Source organism: Phalacrocorax carbo, chromosome 8 (genome assembly GCF_963921805.1).
Source record: "Phalacrocorax carbo chromosome 8, bPhaCar2.1, whole genome shotgun sequence".
Classification (NCBI taxonomy): domain Eukaryota; kingdom Metazoa; phylum Chordata; class Aves; order Suliformes; family Phalacrocoracidae; genus Phalacrocorax; species Phalacrocorax carbo.
In genome coordinates, this window is record NC_087520.1 from 22,708,347 (window position 1) to 22,728,260 (window position 19,914).

At 51.8% G+C, this 19,914-nt stretch overlaps 1 protein-coding gene across 2 annotated transcripts; it reads left to right on the forward strand.

Annotated features, from left to right (window-relative positions):
• The first annotated feature begins 4,299 nt into the window (after positions 1-4,299).
• Positions 4,300-17,420, forward strand: CFAP20 (cilia and flagella associated protein 20). Of its 2 annotated transcripts, XM_064459062.1 has the most exons (6): positions 4,304-4,527; positions 13,046-13,125; positions 14,172-14,283; positions 14,650-14,838; positions 15,968-16,078; positions 16,949-17,420. In XM_064459062.1, exons 1-6 carry the CDS (start codon positions 4,444-4,446, stop codon positions 16,952-16,954), a joined length of 582 nt encoding a protein of 193 aa, XP_064315132.1. In that variant the 5' UTR covers positions 4,304-4,443; the 3' UTR covers positions 16,955-17,420. The 2 variants fall into 2 exon arrangements, with proteins under 2 accessions (XP_064315131.1, XP_064315132.1); XM_064459061.1 differs by lacking the exon at positions 16,949-17,420 and having other exon boundaries at positions 4,300-4,527; positions 15,968-16,087.
• The last annotated feature ends 2,494 nt before the right edge of the window (positions 17,421-19,914 follow it).

Genomic DNA, 19,914 nt, shown 5'->3' on the forward strand with positions numbered 1-19,914 from the left:
CCCTTCATCCAGTCCTGCTCCTGTAGGAAAATCCAGGCTGGGAGAAACGGCAGGAGTCATCTGGACAAATCCCAGGATCTCCCACTCCTTGCAGAAGTCATTGCTTTGTTCTCATTTTCACCATGCAGTGAAGGCTTTTGGCTCACAAAGGTGCTGACTGAATCCAGTTGTGGTTTTACTCGTCCAAGCACTGTCCTTTCAGCTGGCCCACTGGGCCATGCAGCCAGCCCTAGGCATCTGCTCTCTGGCAATGGCTTAAGCCAAGAGGGTGACAGCCCAGGTTAGGATTTCCCAGGCTGTGAACCTGGGACTGTATGCTCCAAGGCAAGCACAGACTTTGTGATACTGGAGAGAGTTACTATGTTTACTGCACCCAGCAATGTGAAACTTCAGAGGAGCAATGTTTCAGGAGCTTCCTGAAGATCTAATTCCTCTGAAGGCTTTGGATTGCTGGGAACTCTGAAGGGCAGGAAATGCTTCAGTGAACAGTTATTTCTGGAGCAGGCAACCTCTGCTCACTTCTTGGACCAGGTTATTCTGTTAAGAAGGGGCTTTTCCTCCACCTGCTCCCCAAAATCCAATCCCTCTACACCCTGGGAATTGGCAACAGGGGTGATGTAACATGTCGACATCTTCCTAGCGATCTTCCAGGTGGGTAATGACAGTGTGTGTCTCACTGAAATACATCTCCCAGAGGCCCCTTCCTGAATGCCAGCCTTGACTATTAATATGTGTTAACATCTCATTAGGCTTCTCTGTTTCTGCCCTCTCCTTTAGCCCACACATGCCTGGGGAAGGAGGAGAGGCAACAGGTACTATTTTTCATTAAAATTCATTGAGAAATAGGGACAATCTGAACCCACAACATATTTCCATGTACATCACTTGCAGCAAAACATGACATTAAAATGGTAAGTGGAGAGTGTGTGAATGAGCAAGCTGCTCAGGAATGGCAGCTGGATATTTGTCCCAGTTGTCTCTTACCATCTGACTAAGGGAACAAGTCATTTAAGCGTTCCATATAAAGTGCACTCTAACCCACTGACTAAATATAGCTGATAATTTCTAAATAATGCCTTTCTTTTTGTGGGCTCCACTTGTTTGTGCCAGGAATTGTAAATGAAGGAGAAAGTGCTGCTAACCCAGGTGCTGTGAGGGACTGCGTGTTTGAGACAATTGGAGCATTTGTAGCCCAAGGGAGAGAACAGCACAACCAGCAGAAGACGATGTGGATGTCAGCAGGATTTGGATGGGGCATTAGTTAGCAACAAGAGCTACACAGGGGCCTGGAGTTAAACTGCAGGACCATAAAGCTGATGCAGGATGGTCATTAATACAGTTTAGTGTCTGTACATTGAAAATAGATGCTAGAGATATTATTACAGCAGGAAGAAATGTAATATATTTCAGTTTAAAGATATGATTTCTAGCCCAAGCTGTTCCTGTTAAGCTTCTTCAGCTGTGCAAGGCCCTGTCTATACTTTAAAGCATTTTCACACTGGTAAATCTGTACATCAGCTCCTGATGTATAGGAGCTTATATCGTCATATCATCAAGACACTGTATTTTATCCCAGCTCACAAAAAGAAAAAAAAAAGCATTTCTTTGCAGTTGTGTAGTAAGGGACAAGGGTTGTTGCTGGCACAGTTATCTCAGAGCACAAAGATGAACAAACTCCAACAGCTAAAGGTTTCTGGAGGTTAGGCCAGAGCTGAAAGCAATAATGTTTAGAAGGAGTAAGTAAGCAGCTTGAAGAATTAGGGTTGTACAGTCTACTCTGCCACTTCTTGCTCGTGCTTAGATAAGGGTTGCTTCTGAAGATGAATTGGGTTTGGCTCGTGTCCCTGTGCCACAGAGATTTTCTGGACAAATGGTCCCTTGGCAGCCAGGCAGCAAATGCACCAGGGACAGGGCTCTGCCCACCTGTGTGCTCCTGTGCAAGGAGTTTTGCGAATCCTGATTGCAGAGGGTTTCACTGACCAGTATTGGCAAAGGGCAGAGGCACCATTTTGGCTCAAGCAGTGGCAGCTGGCAGAAGGGAGAGAGAGAGAGAGTGTGTGAAGCCACATCACATCATCTGTTTCTCACAGCCATGAGAAGCTGCTTTGGTTTCTTACCTTTGGGAAAGTTTTTTCCCAGAGTTCACTGCTTGGGCACCTTTATTTGCTTGAGCAAATACATTTGTGCTGGGTACTGCACATGCAGAGCTGGGTACACCCACAGATCCAGCCGGAGCTGGATCTGACGCAGCCCTCTCCATGCCCAGGCGGTGTCTGCCCACCTCCCAGCAGCGCACACTGAAGTCACTCGGTGGTTATGGGGTATTCCTGGGCCCGGGGGCTGGTTCTTCTGCAGGAGGGCAAAGATACCTCTTGCCACCAATCCAAAAATCCAGATCTCCGTGTGGGCACAGATCAGCACCTTCCTGCTCAAACAAGCCAGGCGGTGGGACCTGCTGCCCCCTCCCCTGGGAGGAGACCCTCACACAGTGCTGGCATCCCTGCATGGTTTAGAGCATCAAGCAGAAGCATGAGGTATTGCAATGAGGGTGCTGCTGTGTTTGAGAGCTTTCCTGCCCCTTCCTCCTACTGGTCTGCCTCGTGACGGGTATCTCTGGTGCCAGCAAGTGCAGAATCCAGCCCACTTCCACATGGAAATAGAGCAGTTTTGGCCTGAAATACTGTCTGAGGAAATGCCACTGTGACAGCAAGCATGATGCAGGGCTGGGACAACCTCCTGCACTGGCCGATGCACAGGAGGCTCTTCTGGAAAGCACAGATTTGCAGATGTCCCAGCAGTTTCTGACCTAAGGAGACAGCAGCCTCTGGCTCCAGTGCATCCCTGTCAGTGCCCCATCAGCATGTGGCAGAAACCAAGAGCTCTGATCACATGTCTGCGGCCAGCTCCAGCCCAGGCGGCACCAGAGGGTTGGGAGATGGCTTGGCAGAGGGCGGGATGTGCCCACTGCCACTGTGTGACTGAAATATCCTTCCCTGTCCTATCCTTCCCAGAGGTGTCTGCCTTTCCCTTGGCTACAGAGGTACAGGAAAGGGCCTGGCCCTGTCTTGGAAGACCTAAGTCAGGAAACGGCTTGGGAGTGACAGGAGCTGGTTTCCGGTACTCACACTTCGCTGTAGTGCTACCTAAAAACAGAGGTCCACAGACACAGGGCTAAGCTGTGAGCATTTGTCACTTATGTTTTAATGAAGCCTCTGGCATTAACAATCACGCAGGATTCCCAGCAAGCGTACGGAGCTGCTGATGTGCACAGGCTGCTCCCAGCAGCACCGGGACTGCAATGAATAGATGTCACCTGCTGGGGCAAGTGACACTTGGGAACCTGGGAGCAAGGTTGGGGCTAAAGGAAGCAGCGAAGCTGAGCAAACATCATCTAGACTCTCTGGTCTTGTAAAACCAGCACAGAGAAAAACAGAGGCCCCTAGGAGGAAACAGCAGAGCCCAGACTGAGAAACACTCCATGAGCAAAGTGCACCATCGGAAACAGAAAACCAAAGCATTGCTTTTTGTCTGATAATCGCAGGGGAAGAACTGGGAAATCTTACAAATGCACCCACGCAAGTCCAAAGTGTTCAGTAGATGTTGTACCAGCTATTTCATTAGGTACAGTGGACTGACCGGCCCTGGGTGCCTGGCCTCGACAGTCTCGGCTTCACTAACGTGCTTCACTGAGTCAATGAGGAAGGGGGATGGAGCCGGTGCTCCTCAGACCCCTGGCCGCAGACACCTTCGGGGCGGGTAGGAGCCCCGGCGCCCGGCGGCTGAGCACAGGACCCTGCCCATGCCGCGCTTTCACCGTCTCGAGGACTTCCCCGGCGGCCAGGGCTCGTTCAGGACGACCTCCAGCGCCGCGGCTGCAGCGGGCCCGGCTGCCCTTGCAGGGTTCCCTTCCCGGGCCGCAGGCCCGCCGGCGGGAGGGAAACTTTGCGGGCCAGAGCCTGCGGCCGGCGCGTTGGCGACCAGTAACGACGGCGGGTCCGAGAGGCAGAGCCGGGGCGAGGGGCCGCGGGTTGCGCCCCAGCCCTGGGCAGGGCCGTGCCCGCCGCCGTTCCGCGCCGTTGGCCGGGCACGGGGCGGCACTGAGGGCACGGGGCGGGGGGGGGGCACGCCGGTACCGACCCTCAGGTGCCCGCCCGGGGCCACGCGCCGCGCCTCCCCTCCACCCCTCGCCCCGCCCCGCCCCGCCCCCGGTGCCGTGGCAGCGCGCTTCCGCAACACTCCGTCCCTCAGGAGCGGCCGGAAGTAGATCTGACGGCAGCCGGGAGGCGCGGAAAGTAGTTCCCTGGTGACGGCGGCTCCGCGACCCGGAAGCGCGGGGGAGCGGAGCGGAGGGATCTGCAGGAGCCGCCGTGTCTTTGCCCAGAGCGGCTGTCCCGGCGGTGGGAGACCGGTGCCCGGCCCGGCCCGGCCCGCCGCGGCCCCGGCATGTTCAAGAACACGTTCCAGAGCGGGTTCCTCTCGGTGCTGTACAGCATCGGTAGCAAGCCGCTCCAGATCTGGGACAAGAAGGTGAGGTGGCGGCGGGGCCGGGGGAGCAGTGGGACCGCCCGCCTTAGCGTCCCGGGGCAGGCCCGGGGCCGCCGTCGGCCCGGCGTGGCGAGGCATGGGGCCGCGGCCCGCCGGGAAGCGGCCGGTGGGGTCCGGGCACCTGTGGGGCTGCTGTCATCAGGCCGCCGGTGCCTGAGCCGGCCGTGCCGGGTTACCGGGACCCCCCGGGTTTGGTTCGGAGCATCTCCCGCCTTTGCTGAGTGGCAGAGCCCCGCCAGGGGAGCGGGCCGGACCGGAGGCGGGAGGTGCAGCACTGCGAGAGGGTACAAAAGATGTCAAACGCTGGAAATAGGCGACAGAAACAAAACGACTTTTCACCGTATACGGCGGCAGTCGCTGGGGGTAACCGTGAGAGGGATCTTCCTTCGTATGTGACCCATTTTTTAAAACAGGCTTGCTAAAGGTATTTAAAGGCAGGCTTTTAGAGTGTACAAGAAGTCATGAATGTTTCATCTGTTTGTTTTTCCCTCCTGCCTGCTTCTAGAGTGGTGCTGTTGTGGGTCCCCAGCCTTCTCCTGGGTGCCTTGCATCAGGGAGCCCTTATCGGGAATTTTGGAGGTGTTGAGACCTGCTCCTTCTTCCCCTCCACAAACCACCCAGAGCTGAGTTGCTACCTAAAAGTGACTCTGCAAAACACTTGTTACACTCTCTGAGAGTGGGCTTCTCTCTCTGCAGTTATGACATGTGTTCAGTTGCTTGTGCTTGACACTAACCTGTATCTCTCATAGTTTCAGCAGGAATGAAAGCCTTCAAGGCACTTCAGCAGACAGCGGTGGTGTTTGACCGTGGTGGGCTTGCGTGAGCATTTACAAGTTGTGGGATGAGGGACAGGCAGCACAGACCCATTCGTTTCCCATCAGTGGGGTACCTGTGCAGCTCTGCAAAGGTGCTAAGCTGCTGCTGAAGCCTCTTTGGCTCAACGCAAGAACCTGCCAGGTGTAGCAGAGGGACAGGCTGGTGTCTGGCTTGGGCAGCATGTTCAAGAAGTGAATAAATGTCCAGAAACAGTGAGGGATTTTTCCAGTAGGTTTGTTTGTTTATTGGAAGATAGTGATCTGTCCAAACCCAGACATCCCAGGAATGTTCCAACTCTGGCATTGCCACAGAAGAGGGTTAGGGTCGGACTTTCTGGAAGGGGGGAAAGCAACCAAAACTTTGCAATAAGTGATCACTGCTCTCTTCAAGGGTGCATGAAATGCATCTGTAGTTTTGGTGAGAATTGCAAACAAGGGATTTGATGTTCTCCCTTGTCCTAGGTGAATGCCCCAGTTACTGGATTCATTGTCCTAATGTGGACTCTCTTATCTTTGCAAAAAGTAGCAGCAGATGTTGATGGTGTTTTTTTTAGCTCTTCAGGAATCTCAAGCTTTTGTGAGATAGGGAAAACCATTTCTTGTTTGGCCCTAGTAGGATGCACGCTGCTTGTGCTTATGGAGACAGTGTGAGGTAGAGACTTATTCATATGATATAGGTGTAGAGGTGGGGCACTGCAAGCCTTTTCTTGTTGTGAGCATTTGTAACCACCCTCTAAGTACTAGGGTACAGTCCTTCCCTCCTCACACTTCTCCCTCAGGGGCTGTGGGCAAGCTCTGGGCAGGCCTTGGCAGCAAACCCTGCCAAGCCCAATCTGTCCTTGCTACCAGCATGCTGTGCCAGGGGACTCTAGCAGGACTGAAGTGTCCAGGCCTCAGGAGGAGTGTGGTGACTGTCCCACCATCCCTGCAGGCAGAGGTTCCTCCTTCAGCCTCATCCACAGAGAACTGGTAACTACTGGGCTGTGCTCTCATCTCCTGCCCTCTAGCGCTGCACATGGCTGGTTTGGAGACCTGTTTGCAAGGTGTTTTCTGTTTGCCTTCCAGCACTTTGTTGTTCAGAGTCTTCTGTTTATTCCTGTAGTGTCCTGCCACCATGGTCCTCCTGCCAATGCATGGATGCTGGCCCGTCTCCACGGGACTTGCTGATGCTTTTCTGCAGAGCAGATGGGAATGGTTTGGTGAAACTTGTCAAACCTGTCAATCTTCTCACTAATTTCTCCATATTCCTTCTGCTGACGTGTCAATGCAGAATATCGTTAGCAACTTCAAATGCTGTTGGGAGGACATGAGGTCAGCTAGTGTTCAATACCTGTCTGAATGTCATATGTGTGTTCTGCCACCAAGATGCAGATAGCAGTTTCTCTGACGAATGCTGCCAGAATCAAGTCCCTGTGAATGCTGTGACAGGGTCCTCTCTGGCAGCCCTTCTCTGATGCGTTACTCTGGGGACCCTCCTTTGGTTCTCTAGCTCAGCATCCTTGTCTGGGTTGCTCCAGATCTCTGCATCTTGAATATAGCAGTCCATGCTGCTCGCTCCTCCTCCCCAAACCTATGTGCACCCAGCACTTCAGTGGAGCCAGGTACCTCCTGCTCTTGCCTCTTGTTTTGCTGTGGCACAAGGGCCTCTTGCCTGTTCTGCACCCACCACTGGCTTTGAGAAGTGCTGGCTTGTCCCGAGGCGAGGGCGTACCTATGCCTATGGTAGTCTGGGCAATGGTGCTGGCTGTGTTTCAGCTTGCTGCTGCTGGCACAAATCCATTGCCTAATGACGGGGCGGCCAGCAACAATGCGGGAGCGAGCCTCCAGAGGTCGGCCTCGGACCATGGTAACCCATCCGCGAGTGGGTGGGCAGCTGGGCCTGGGGAGGATTGCTCCTTGCTGCTTTTCCTCTGGTCTTTGTTATGTTTGACTGATGTTGCTAGCAGCAACAGCAGCATAAGAAATATGTGTTCAGACACAAATGTCTGTGAAGCTGCTGTTCCCTCCAAACCCTGTGAGATCTGAGGTTTGAATCTGCAAAAAAAAGCTTTTCCAGTTTGTTTTTCAGTTTGTCTTTAGACAGCAGGTAACTTCCCGTCTCATTAACACGTGGCTCAGAGGCTGGTGCCAGTGGTGGAATTTTGTTTTTTTTGATCATGGGGCAGTTTACATGGCACCAGGCCTGCTGGAGACAGATGGGGTTCACCTGTCACAAAGGGAGAAAAGGATTCTGGCTCGGGAATTAGCAGGCCACGTTGAGAGGGCTTTAAACTAGATATGAAGGGAGAAGGGCATAAAACCAGACTTGCTAGGAATAATGAGCCTAGGGGTGGCATACCTGTGTTGGAAAAGAGATCAATAGATAATTGAAGTGCATTTATGCCAATGCAGGCAGCATGGGCAATAAACAGGAGGAGCTGGAAGCCATTGCGCGTCAGGGAAACTATGATGTGGTTGCCATCACGGCAATGTGGTGGGATGACTCGCACAACTGGAGCGCTGCAATGGATGGCTACAAGCTCTTTAGAAGGGACAGGCAAGGAAGGAGAGGTGGAGGGGGTAGCCTTGTATTTTAGAGAGTGTTTTGACAGTCTAGAACTCAATGACAGTAATGATAAGGTTGAGTGCTTATGGGCAAGGGTCAGGGGGAAGGCCGATAAGGGAGACATCCTGGTGGGAGTCTTTTATAGACCACCCAACCAGGATGAGGAGACAGATGAAGTACTCTGCAAGCAGTTGGCTGAAGTCTCTCAATCTCTAGCCCTAGTTCTCGTGGGAGACTTTGACTTACCAGATATCTGCTGGGAATACAACACAGCGGAGAGAAAGCAGTCTCGGAGGTTCCTGGAGTCTGTGGGAGATACCAGTTGCTTCAGGAAGTTAAGTGAGCCAACCAGGGGAGGTGCCCTGCTGGACCTGCTGTTTACGAACAGAGAAGGCCTGGTGGGTGATGTGGTGGTCGGAGGCTGTCTTGGGCTCAGCAACCATGACATGATAGAGTTTTTGATTCTTGGAGGAGTAAGGAAGAGGGTCAGCAAAACCACTACTCTGAACTTCAGAAGGGCAGACTTTGGATTATTAAGGAGTCTGGTTAACAGAGTCCCTTGGGAGGCAGTCCTGAAGGGCAAAGGAGTCCAGGAAGGCTGGATGTTATTAAAGAAGGAAGTCTCAAATGCACAGGAGCAGGCCGTCCCCATGTGCCATAAGTCGAGCAGGTGGGGGAGAAGACCGACTTGGCTGCATAGGGAGCTTTGGCTGGAACTCAAGAAGAAAAGGAGAGCTTACTGCCTTTGGAAGACGGGGCAGGTGACTCAGGAGGACTACAAGGATGTTGTGAGGTTATGCAGGGAAAAGATTAGGAAGGTGAAGGGCCAGCTGGAACTTAAACTGGCTGCCACCGTTAAAGATAACAAAAAATGTTTTTATAAATACATCAGTGACAAAAGGAGGGCCAGGGAGAATCTCCCTCCTTTGTTGGATGCAGAAGCTAACCTTGCCAGGAAAGATGAGGAGAAGGCTGAGGTACTTAATGCTTTCTTTGCCTCAGTCTGGTCAGACTGGTCATCCTCAGGGTTGTCAGGCCCCTGTGCTGGGAGATGGAGATAGTATGCGGAATGAAGTCCCAGTTGTTGGAGAGGTGGCAGTCACTGACCTGCTCCTTCACCTGGATGTTCACAAGTCCATGGGGCCGGATGGAATCCACCTAAGGACACTGAGGGAGCTGGCAGAGGAGCTCGCCAAGCCACTCTCCATCATTTATCAGCAGTCCTGGTCAACCGGGGAGGTCCCACACAACTGGAAGCTAGTGATTGTGACGCCCCTCTACAAGAAGGGTCGGAAGGAGGATCCGGGAAACTATAGGCCTGTCAGCCTGACCTTGGTGCCGGGAAAGGTCATGGAGCAGACCGTCTTGAATACCATTACGCAGCACTTGCGGGACACCAGGGGATTGGGCTCAGCCAGCATGGGTGTATGAAAGGGAGGTCCTGCCTCACTAACCTGGTCTCCTTCTATGATAAGGTGACCCGCTTAGTGGATGAGGGGAAGGCTGTGGACATTGTCTACTTGGACTTTAGTAAGGCCTTTGACACTGTCTCCCACAGCATTCTCCTGGAGAAGCTGGCTGCTCACGGCTTGGACAAGTGCACCCTGCGCTGGGTTAAAAACTGGCTGGACGGCCAAGCCCAGAGAGTGGTGGTGAATGGAGTCAACTCCAGTTGGCAACCAGTCACAAGTGGTGTTCCCCAGGGCTCAGTGTTGGGGCCGGTCCTGTTCAATATCTTCACTGATGATCTGGATGAGGGGGTTGAGTGCACCCTCAGTAAGTTTGCAGATGATACCGAGCTGGGTGGAAGTGTCGGTCTGCTGGAGGGCAGGAAGGCCCTACAGAGGGGCCTGGACAGGCTGGGTTGTTGGGCCGGAGCCAGCGGTATGAGATTGAACAAGGACAAGTGCCGGGTCCTGCACTTGGGTCACAACAACCCCATGCAACACTGCAGGCTTGGGGAAAAGTGGCTGGAGAACTGCCTTGGAGGAAAAGGACCTGGGGGTGTTGGCTGACAGCCGGCTGAACATGAGCTGGCAGTGCGCTCAGGCGGCCAAGAAGGCCAACAGCATCCTGGCTTGTATCAGGAGTAGTGTGGCCAGCAGGAGCAGGGAGGTGATCGTGCCCCTGTACTGGGCACTGGTGAGGCCGCACCTCGAGTACTGTGTGCAGTTTTGGGCCCCTCACTACAAGAAGGACATTGAGGTGCTGGAGTGTGTCCAGAGAAGGGCAACGAAGTTGGTGAAGGGTCTAGAGAACAGGTCTTATGAGGAGCGGCTGAGGGAGCTGGGGTTGTTTAGCCTGGAGAAGAGGAGGCTGAGGGGAGACCTTATCGCTCTCTACAACTACCTGAAAGGAGGTTGTAGTGAGGCGGGGGTCGGTCTCTTCTCCCTAGTAACAAGCAACAGGATGAGAGGAAATGGCCTCAAGCTGCACCAGGGGAAGTTTAGGTTGGATATTAGGAAAAACTTCTTCACTGAAAGGATTGTCAGGCATTGGAACAGGCTGCCCAGGGAGGTGGTGGAGTCTCCATCCCTGGAGGTATTTAAAAGAAGGGTAGATGTGGTGCTTGAGGATATGGTTTAGTGGTGGACTTGGAAGTGATAGGTTGGTGGTTGGACTCGAAGATCTTAAGGGTCTTTTCCAACCTTAATGATTCTATGATTCTATGATTCCCTGTTATCCTGATTCAGAGGATATTAGGCATTTGAAGAACTTTTGTTTTCTAAGAGGGCTATTACCCTTTTTTCCAGCTTCAAATATCCACCTTCTTAGGCTTAAGATGGCTAGAAAATACTGGCCAAGCAGAAATGTGTACTGTTTTGTTTAGATTTCTAAAATTTTCTGAAATCATCTCTTTTTGATCTTCTGTGAGGCAGGGGAGAGCCCCTGAAGACTAGGACCTCTTACTGAGTAGCCACTGTGAGCGCAGGGCTGGTGGATGATGGTGATGTCCATCAGGACACATCTGTTCCTGATGGAGCCAGAGGTCACCTCTTGGTCTGTGCGAGGCCATTGGGAAGGGACCCCCAGAGCTGGCAGGGGAAGAGAAGTGTTCCTCTGGCTGTGACCAAAATGTGTCCTCCATCAGGGAGGTGGTCCCCGACACAGGCAGGAGGTGAGCTCAGCCTCCAGTGGGGACCGGGCTTTGCAGCGAGCCGAGGGGCCAAGCTGGGGCTTCGGCACTACCGAGTTCTGGAGAGCAGTGCTTTGAGCCCCCATTGGCAGTGAGTGCTTCTGATGTCATTCAGCCTTATCTTACCGAAACGGCAAGGCTGCTTGGACTTCTGACCCAGCTGGTGCTGGATGTCATGTTCTAAATGTCTGTGTGTCTGTCCTGCCAGTGCTGGCTGCAGGCATGTGCAGACAGGCTGACTTTTGTGTGGAAGGGTGCCTGTGTGACCTGGCCTCTATCTCCATGCAGCTGGGCGGTAGTGCAGCTCACAAAAACTTATACTGAGCTAGGTGGGACTGGGAGGAAGGGCTCCGCCGCAGTCTGGCCCTGTTTTGTACTTATCTCCTCTCTTTCCTGCTGTCTTTCATCCTGTTTCTGGCAATGCTGAGGGAGAAGAGTTGCTTTTCATTGTCCCTGTAATCTGGGGAAGGAAAACCTTCACACGCTAAGGAAGGGGACCTGGTTGCAGATAGAAACACTGCTGACTAATTGGTTTAAAGCATGCTTAGCTGTTTTCTCTGCTACTGTCCTCTCCAGAGAAACCTAAACCTGAACCATCTCCCCTCTGTGGAGCCATAAGCTACCCTTGGTGAAAGCTGTCCTACATGGCGTGGAGGCAGGCTTTGTTGTGCACTACTGTCACCTGCTTAGGCAGGGTTATATCTCCCGGTGTTAAGCCCATGTGCTGTATCCCTGTGGCTTCCAGGATTTAACTTCCCGTATGCCAATTGCTGCTTCAAATATAAATCCATGGCAGTTGCATTTGATGCAAAGGGGAGATATGGTTTTCCTGTAAGGATCCTCTCTCTGAGCTTAATGTTTTCTGGAAACATCTGTGTGGGCTTGAAGCAGAATTAAGAGCAGCCTGGCTAGGTGAGCTGCACTCACATGCTCAGCAGCAGCAGCTGGGTGATCCAGGCTGAGATTTCTTGAAACTGCTTAGTGAAGAGACAGGACAGGGAGGTGGGCTGCTGACAGGGCTTATCTCTTTCTTCCAGCAAATGTAAGCAGCAACACCCCCCAGGTAGGGTCCTCTGAGGAAATGAACTTTGAAGATGAATTGCTAAGCCTGTAAATAATTTTGTAACTTATGACTGGAACAATCCCATTAGCAGCTTAATGTACCCTATAGATTAGTAGTGGTGATAGATGCTAAAGAAATTAATTCATGGAGCCAGAAATACCATTGCAATTCACTGATCTAGCACTGGGGAAGAGGAGAGGTCTTAATTAGCAAAAGTACCTTTTAAATGGAGATTAATTTGGTGGAAAGTGGGCTGCTTCATTAAAAAAATAAATCCTCAGACCTTGGGATTCAGCCATGTTGCTCGTGGAGAAAAATGAATTTGTGTTGGCTCCTAGTTCCAGCCCTAGCCTCCCTGAGCTCTGTGGGGAGTTGGCTGCACCCAAGTAGCAAAATCCCCGCGCCCCTCTGCAGAGCAGGCAAATGGCTCTGCACTTGCATGCGCTATAATTATGAAGAATCTTAACCAAGGTCTCATCTGGTGCTGTTCTTCCACAGAGGCAGTCAGCCATGCCCAGCAGTAGAGACTAAGATCCCTTGGTGGCTGTCTGGTGGCTCCCTTTGCTTGCCCCTGTATTGCTTGTACTTGTTTTTACCCCTTATCTCACTCTAGTTTGATCTTGCTCTGACACTTCTATGCTTGTTTATTTGGGCCTCTAACATGAGGCCTGAGTCACTTGTTTTCATTGTAGCATATTTTGATAGATTGAAGTCTTGCATTTGGTGTCCATGCAGCATGCCGGGCTATAAACTCTTGCTTGGAGTCCTGGCACTCTGGGGTGGTGATCAAAGCCTTGGAAACAGCGATGTCCAGGACAGTAGGAGCCAAGGGAACTCCATGGGTCCTCCTGGGATCTTTTTCCCCCTCTCAGTGGAGCTGTGGGCGCCTCTGCTTTCCCTCTCAAGTAATGTCTATGCTGTCTGCCCCACTGTTCTTCCAGGTGCGCAATGGCCACATCAAGCGAATCACCGACAATGACATTCAGTCGCTGGTGTTGGAGATCGAAGGAACTAATGTCAGGTAGGAGAAGGCATCTTCTGCCCTAGTGTGCCCTGAGGGTTTGGCCCTGGAGCAGAGTGAAAGATGTCAGTGCTCAGCAGGTGCCTCCTTCAGACTCTACTGCAACCTCTTTGTCAATAAATTGAAGCATATGATCTTGGGTCAGATCACTGATACCACTCTGTGGCATTGTACTGTGCTTTTCCATGTATGTGCTTGTAGAACTCTCATCCTCAGTGGGGCTAAGGGATAAAAAAAAAAGTCCCATTATTTTTCCATTACTTGGAGATAAAAAGTTGTGTTTGATAGCTGGTCCCCAGTCAGTGCCGCCAATTACTGAGAAAGCAGAGCTGCCTTCTGCATCTTTTATTGTCTTAGGCCTGCTCTGCTGTTCTCCTGACATCAGGAAGATTAAAGGGAGATTTATGAGGGGAATTGCTTATGGTGCTTCACTTAGCAACCTCGTCTCCATCGACCAGGGAGAGAGGCACCAGCTCCATGAGCGGGTTCAGAGTCTCCAAGTCTTCTCCAGGGGTGATTCAGAGCAGGGTGCTCCTTATAAGGGCAGCAGAGACTCCTCTCCTGCAGGCAGGCTGAGCCAACACTTCTCTTCCTCCCAAGATGTGTTGATACAGAACTTGCCAGGCATGACGTCTACTTCTAGGGCTCATGACCTCGGTTTTCCCAGCCATATAGAGCACACAGGGCCTCTGCTGTTCTCTGGAGGGCTCTACCTGTTCAGTCAATGGTAGGAGGAGGTTGCGTTAAGAAACAGCACTGATACGGCCTTGAAACTGGGGAGGTGAAGCTGTCCAGGAAGGAGTTTTTTCGTGCCCTGGGTGAGAAAGGTGGGATTTGAAATGCATTCTTTGGGCCTTTTATCTCATTCTCCCTGCAACTACCTCTGAAACTCTCCCTCCTCTTGCAGGAAGCCCTGGTTGTTGCTGAGATCTTATGATCTTACGAGCAGTCCTCCAAGACTGCTTTAGGTCAAGGGAGAGACTTGGGACTCTGGCTATCTGTTTTGTGCCACGTGAGATCCTAAAGCATTGTTCTGTCCCTCTCAGTACCACGTACATCACGTGCCCTGCTGACCCAAAGAAGACCTTGGGCATCAAACTACCTTTCCTAGTGATGATCATCAAGAACCTGAAGAAATACTTCACTTTTGAAGTGCAGGTGAGGAGCATGCAGTGGGGAGGCCCCCTCCAGGGACCAGTGAGGAAGGTGCCAGGGAGCCCGCAGACTTACTGCGGGACTTGTCCCAGGCAGCATGTGGTCCCCAAAACAGTTTTGCTTTTCCGGCCATGTGATGTGTCAGGTCTTCTGCTGTGGGGGTGTCAGTCAGCTCATGAGCACATCATTGCTGTTCCTGAAAATGGGTCTGTTTCCCGTGTTAGAAACACTTCTGCTATGAAACGGAGGGGTGGGAGTAGGAGAGCCCTCTCTGAGGCAGGTAAAGCCTGAGCCTAGAACAGCTGCTGTCTTGGGGAGCTGGGGGGGTGCCCTGATGCCTGGATCAGTAGCCTTCCTTCCTTGCCCCAGGTGCTGGATGATAAGAACGTACGGCGGCGTTTCCGGGCGAGTAACTACCAGAGCACCACTCGGGTGAAGCCCTTCATCTGCACCATGCCCATGCGGCTGGACGACGGCTGGAACCAAATTCAGTTCAACCTGTCAGACTTCACACGCCGGGCTTACGGGACAAATTACATCGAGACCCTGAGAGTTCAGGTGAGAAGCAGGCATGTCCTGTGTGTCCAGTGTTGGTAGTGTTTCTGCTGGCTGGGACAGCCTTGCTGTAGATTGGGAATCCGGGTTTAACCCTGACTGGTTACTTTGCCAGTCCTGCTCTCTGCAGAGCAAGGGCAGAGATCCTGGTGCTGCCTCACTTCACTGGACTAGACTGGGAAAAAGGAGCCCACTTCATCTCTTTTCTTTTGCTTGCTGTCAGTTAGGGTAAGAGTTGCAGTCCACCTGAAGTTGCCTGCGGCATGCCAGGGAACTCTTCGTCCTGCTGGGTGGAGGTCTGTTTATTAGCTCCAGCTTATTAGCTGGAATTAGCTGTGTGCTACCTAACTGTCCAGATACACCAGACAGTGACTGGCCAAGTGGGAGCCTGGCTGGTAAAGATCTGGGGTGTTATGGTCAAGCCCATTTCCTAGTACAGGTGGAGTGACCTTGCCTTCACCGAGCCCCTTGGACCAGAGCTGATGCAGTGTGTGTTCCTGCTGAGGACATGAAACTTGTTCCATATGCTAGGAATTCATGTTTGCTGTGTCTGGTGGCATGCGTTATTTGGAGGGATGCCTGTGTGCAGGGCATGCCTGTTCCTTAGTATGATGGGACTGCTGCAGTTCCTTGTGGGGTTGCCCTGAGATGAGCAGGCAGTCAACTGGGAAACATGTACCCAAGAGGGGGACTGGAGCGACTCCTTTGCTGTTGGCTGGTAGTGGAGGCAGCGTAGACTGGACAGGCTCATTCCTGACCTCAGGGAGGCCCTGGAGAGGGAGTGTTAAAAGTGGAGGAGGCTGAGAGTGTTCTGGCAAATGTTGATACCAGTAGAGAAGCAGAGGTGGGTTCACAGCAAAGAACCCTATAAGCAACTAAGGCAGATCTCAGTTTTCAGAGATGCCAGAGCTTGGACAAATCTCTTGTGCCAGCTTGCATCACTGGAGAGAGCATCTAATGCAAAGCAGAGAGCATGGGCCAGCACTTCTTCTCCGATGCCCTGTCCCCCAGAGAGACAGTGACGTCTCTTCTCCAGCTGCTGAGCCAAGGTATCCAGGCTGCTGCATGACAGCAAAGCTGGATGTGGAAAGAGCATACGGAAAATGGACTGACTCTTTGTTTTGACTCTCAGATCCATGCCAACTGTCGCATCCGACGGGTGTATTTCTCTGACCGACTCTACTCAGAGGATGAGCTCCCAGCTGAGTTCAAGCTATATCTACCTGTTCAGAACAAGGCCAAGGTGAGCTAGCTGTGGGCAAGGGGGATGGGCAAGGAGCAGCTGGGCCAGGCCAGCATTCCTCTTTCTCCTCCCGCTGCCTTCACAATCCAGAGTTTCTTCTAGCAACAGAGCTCTTACCAGCTTTGGCCGTCAGCCAGGGACCGCCCTCATCGTTGCCAGGGTGAGCAGACTGTCAGGGGTGCCTTGTGTTTTGGCAGGAAAGCCTGGAAGTTGTCATTCCCATCTAGGAGCAGGGTGAGCTGTGCAGCTGCTCCCCATGTCCTTCCTATGCATGTTGAAGGACTCTGGGCAGGGTGGCAGCCTCCCGGCATCTCTCTGGAGCTTTCAGCTGTGACTCAGCACAGCAGCTTTGCTCTTCAGGGCTAGCTGCAGCTCCACACTTATCTTCTAGGAGAGATGCTGTTTGTGTCCCTCTAGTCCAAATTTACTCCCCTTGATCTCTTCCCTGCCCCATGCTATGAGGTGGGGAGGGGATAGACAATGTTGTAGCTGCCCAGCAGGAGGAGATGCTGAGCTCTGTTCTTATGGTGATGGCAGCAGAGTCCCTGGCATATTGGCAGCAGTCTTGAGGCTTGTGAGGAAGCACCTTCTTTGCCAGGGCCAGCCTGTCCCAGTGCAAATGCTTATTTTAGCAGAGAAGATTCCTGGGCAAAATTTCAAGGAGCTGAGGGAGGATATTGGGTCTGATCTTAGTGGGAGGTAGAAGGCAGTGTTAACAGTAGGTAACACCTCTGAGGAACCTGTCACTACCTTCTGGGCTATAGCAGTCTCCTGGGGGTATCTGGGGAATGCTTGGAGCCCTCCCAGTACAGTTGTCTTTGTGCTGCTGAATCTAATATGTGTCTCCTTTCTTCTCCCTGCTCTGTCCAGCAATAACACCATGTTGGGAAGAGATGTGAGAGACGTTTGGGGTCAGTTGGAAAACAAAAGCAGGTGGAAGAGAAGGCCCTGCTGAGACCAAGTTTTAGATCAGCTCACCTTGCCTAGGGTAACTTTGATTCATCTGGTATCCATCTTCTGGACAGGACACAGTTAACCATGTAACAGGTCTGGGACTATGTTGTTGGTGTGCAAGTTGTACAGAATCAGTTTTCCTAGCTAAAAGTGCTGAGCTTAAACACTGCAAGTGGCCTGGTATCTGATCTTGTGTTGCACAGAGGTGTTGCTCAAAGTGGCCACTGTGCTGCCGAAGAGGGGATTCAACAGAAATTATGGGGTTAAGTGTGCCCTCTTGAAGATACCAATCTTTTTTCTTTCCTTGTTTTCCATCTCTTATTTTATATATGCTCTAAATACGGAAGTAATACTCACTCTTGGAAAGTTATTAAACATTTGACTCTAAGTCTGCTTCTGGCTTCTTCCTCCTTTGATGGATCCTTTAACTTGCACATCTTAGCACTTCAGAAAGTGCTGAAGAACTTCTTTAGGAACTCCAGATGTTAGAATTTGCCTCTGAATTTGACTTTGATTGTCAGCCTCACTGTTTAAGGGATAGCACAGACATGAACAACTGCAATCTGGAGGGAGGAAAAATAGTAAGGTTACCATAGAGGAGACAGGATCTGTCTCCAGTCTATGAGGTTTGTGGTACTCTACCTAAGATAAAAACTCACACTGTTTGCTTTTAGTACATGGAGACGGGTTTTTTGTTCCCTTCATACTTGAAGCTGTTTTCCCAGCAGTGACGAATTGGTCTTACCTGCCTGCTAGGGCAGAGCTCTGTTCTCTGTAGTTAAACAACTCTCTCCAGCTCTCAACCAAGCCTTTAGCAGCTACTTATAGCAAAAGGCACACAATAGCTGTTTAGCTGCCAAATTGTCCCTTTCCCCAGGGATCAAAGGGGAGATCTAGCAAAGCGGCATAACAGGAGCAGAAGTCTTTTCCTGTGCTGAAACTGCCCTTCCCTGCCTCAAACCAATCTGCCTTTGTTGTGGAAAGGCTGGCGGAGGCGAGGCCACTGCAGACCCCTGCCAGTAATAGGGAGGGTCTGGGAGTAGCTGATGACTTTCCGCCCTGGGGCCAAGCCCCCCACAGCTACTCTGGGTATGTACCTAAGGCAAGTACTGACCCTTCCTTGGTGTTGGCCTGTGCAGTGAATTGGGAAGACTGCACTTTCATTATTGTCCCCCAACAGGCTCACCTCCTCCTGGGAGATACCAGCTTTGTTTTACAGGACATCTGCCCCAGATTCTGGGTTTAATCCTGACTACTGATTCTCCACTTGGTTTAAAGGTTTGGCGTGCCTGTGCACCCTCATGGTCAGCAGCTCCTCTGTAAGGGGCCCACTTTACCTCTGGCTGGCACTTGGGACACCTATAATGTAGCCACCTTATTTGCACCTTTAAAGCTCGTGGGCTGACCCCATGCTGCCACGTGGTGCTGGATTGCACTTGCAGAAGGGTTTCTGGAGAAGACCTTTCCAATTTTAATAGCAGCTGAACAGCTTTGTAGCTCTAAGGAGCCAAGCCAAGGAAGCCCACATGGGAAGGCACCATCCATCCTGCTTTGACATCTGTCAAGACTTGGCTGGACTTGAGATTTGTTAAGTGGAATTGCAGTGTATTGTGTGCCAAGAATCAGCCTTAATGAAGTCCATGGTGAGGCTTTCCTGCCACATTTGCAAAGCTTGCCAGGGCTGGGGGAGCTGCTGAAGCTGCTTCAGATCCCAGCAGGGTAAAACAGGCATAATTTCCTCCAAGCCCTCGCTCGTGAGCATGGTTTTGGCAGTTGTTGGCAGCCGAGCACTCATCAGGAGCTGCTGCTGCCTTTCCCTGCCCTGCCAGAGCCCATGCTGGAGTCACCCATTGTCCTCGAGGAGTTGGGTTTACTGTCAGTGACCTTAATGCGTTAAGAGAGGCTGGGCTTTCTAGGGCCCTGAGCTCGCTGCCTCTGTGGAGAGATTACATGGGCCCTGCCAATTGCTGCCTGACCTCTAGGAGCTGTGCCAGCAGATTTGCTGGAATAAATTCACAGCTGCAAATCCTTACATCCATGTAGACCCTCTGTGTATTTTTGAATAAGAAACAAATTATTGAATCTTCCTGTTTACATGCTGCACAAAGTGGAGCATCATCAGATACTGGCTCTTTCCTTTAAGGGCAGACAGTGGTGGATTTATGTGGTGTTCTTCAAAAATCTTCATCTTCTAATTTCCCCCTCCCATCAGAACTTCAACTATCTTGCTGAAGGTGAATGAAGTTTGGATGCTCTCCCTGTGGGAGAAGAGGATGCTGCTGGCAGATAGGCCAAAATCTCACAGGCAACCTGTGAGCAGTCTTTTCCTAAAGTAAATGTGCTCCAATAAAACTCCTGTGATGAAGCACCCAGCTTCTTACTGCTTTCGTTGTGGCTCTTGACCTGGCTGGTACTCATGGAAACAGTGGAGGAAGGCAGGAAGGACATGGGTCCAGTGATGGGAGTCTTCCCTGAGGATGGCTACCACCTGCGTACTCCTGGGGTGGCCCCAGCTTGGTGTGAGGGGTGAGCAGAGGGGGAGTCCTGCTTCAGTGCAGGCAGCCTGCAGAGAGAATGTCTTAAACATCTCTTTGTTCACCTTTCTGTGGGTGGCCTGCTCCTTCCTTCCTCTTTAAGTCCTTATTACAGTTCATGTCTAGTGGGAGAGAAAGGAATCCTTCTTTGTGGGGAGCCCTGGATTTAACCCGGGGTGGAGTGGGGCCCACCCAGAGATGAGTTTTCCTTGCCTCTGCAGGCTTTTCACCTTCCTCTTCCATTGGCTGGGGCAAGGTCCTTCACTTGGGCGCTTTGATCAGGACTTAAGTGCTGGGAGCCTGCTTTCTACATCAAAGGCAAATCTTCCCTTTGAAATCTTGGCTGCT

What these genes read in the sequence shown, in the direction of transcription:
- CFAP20 (XM_064459061.1), top strand. Translation starts at nt 4,444, where the DNA reads ATGTTCAAGAACACGTTCCAGAGCGGGTTCCTCTCGGTGCTGTACAGC. An exon ending in ATCGAAGGAACTAATGTCAG is followed by an intron (nt 13,126 to 14,171) that starts GTAGGAGAAGGC and finishes TGTCCCTCTCAG; the next exon opens with TACCACGTACATCACGTGCC. An exon ending in TCGAGACCCTGAGAGTTCAG is followed by an intron (nt 14,839 to 15,967) that starts GTGAGAAGCAGG and finishes TTTGACTCTCAG; the next exon opens with ATCCATGCCAACTGTCGCAT.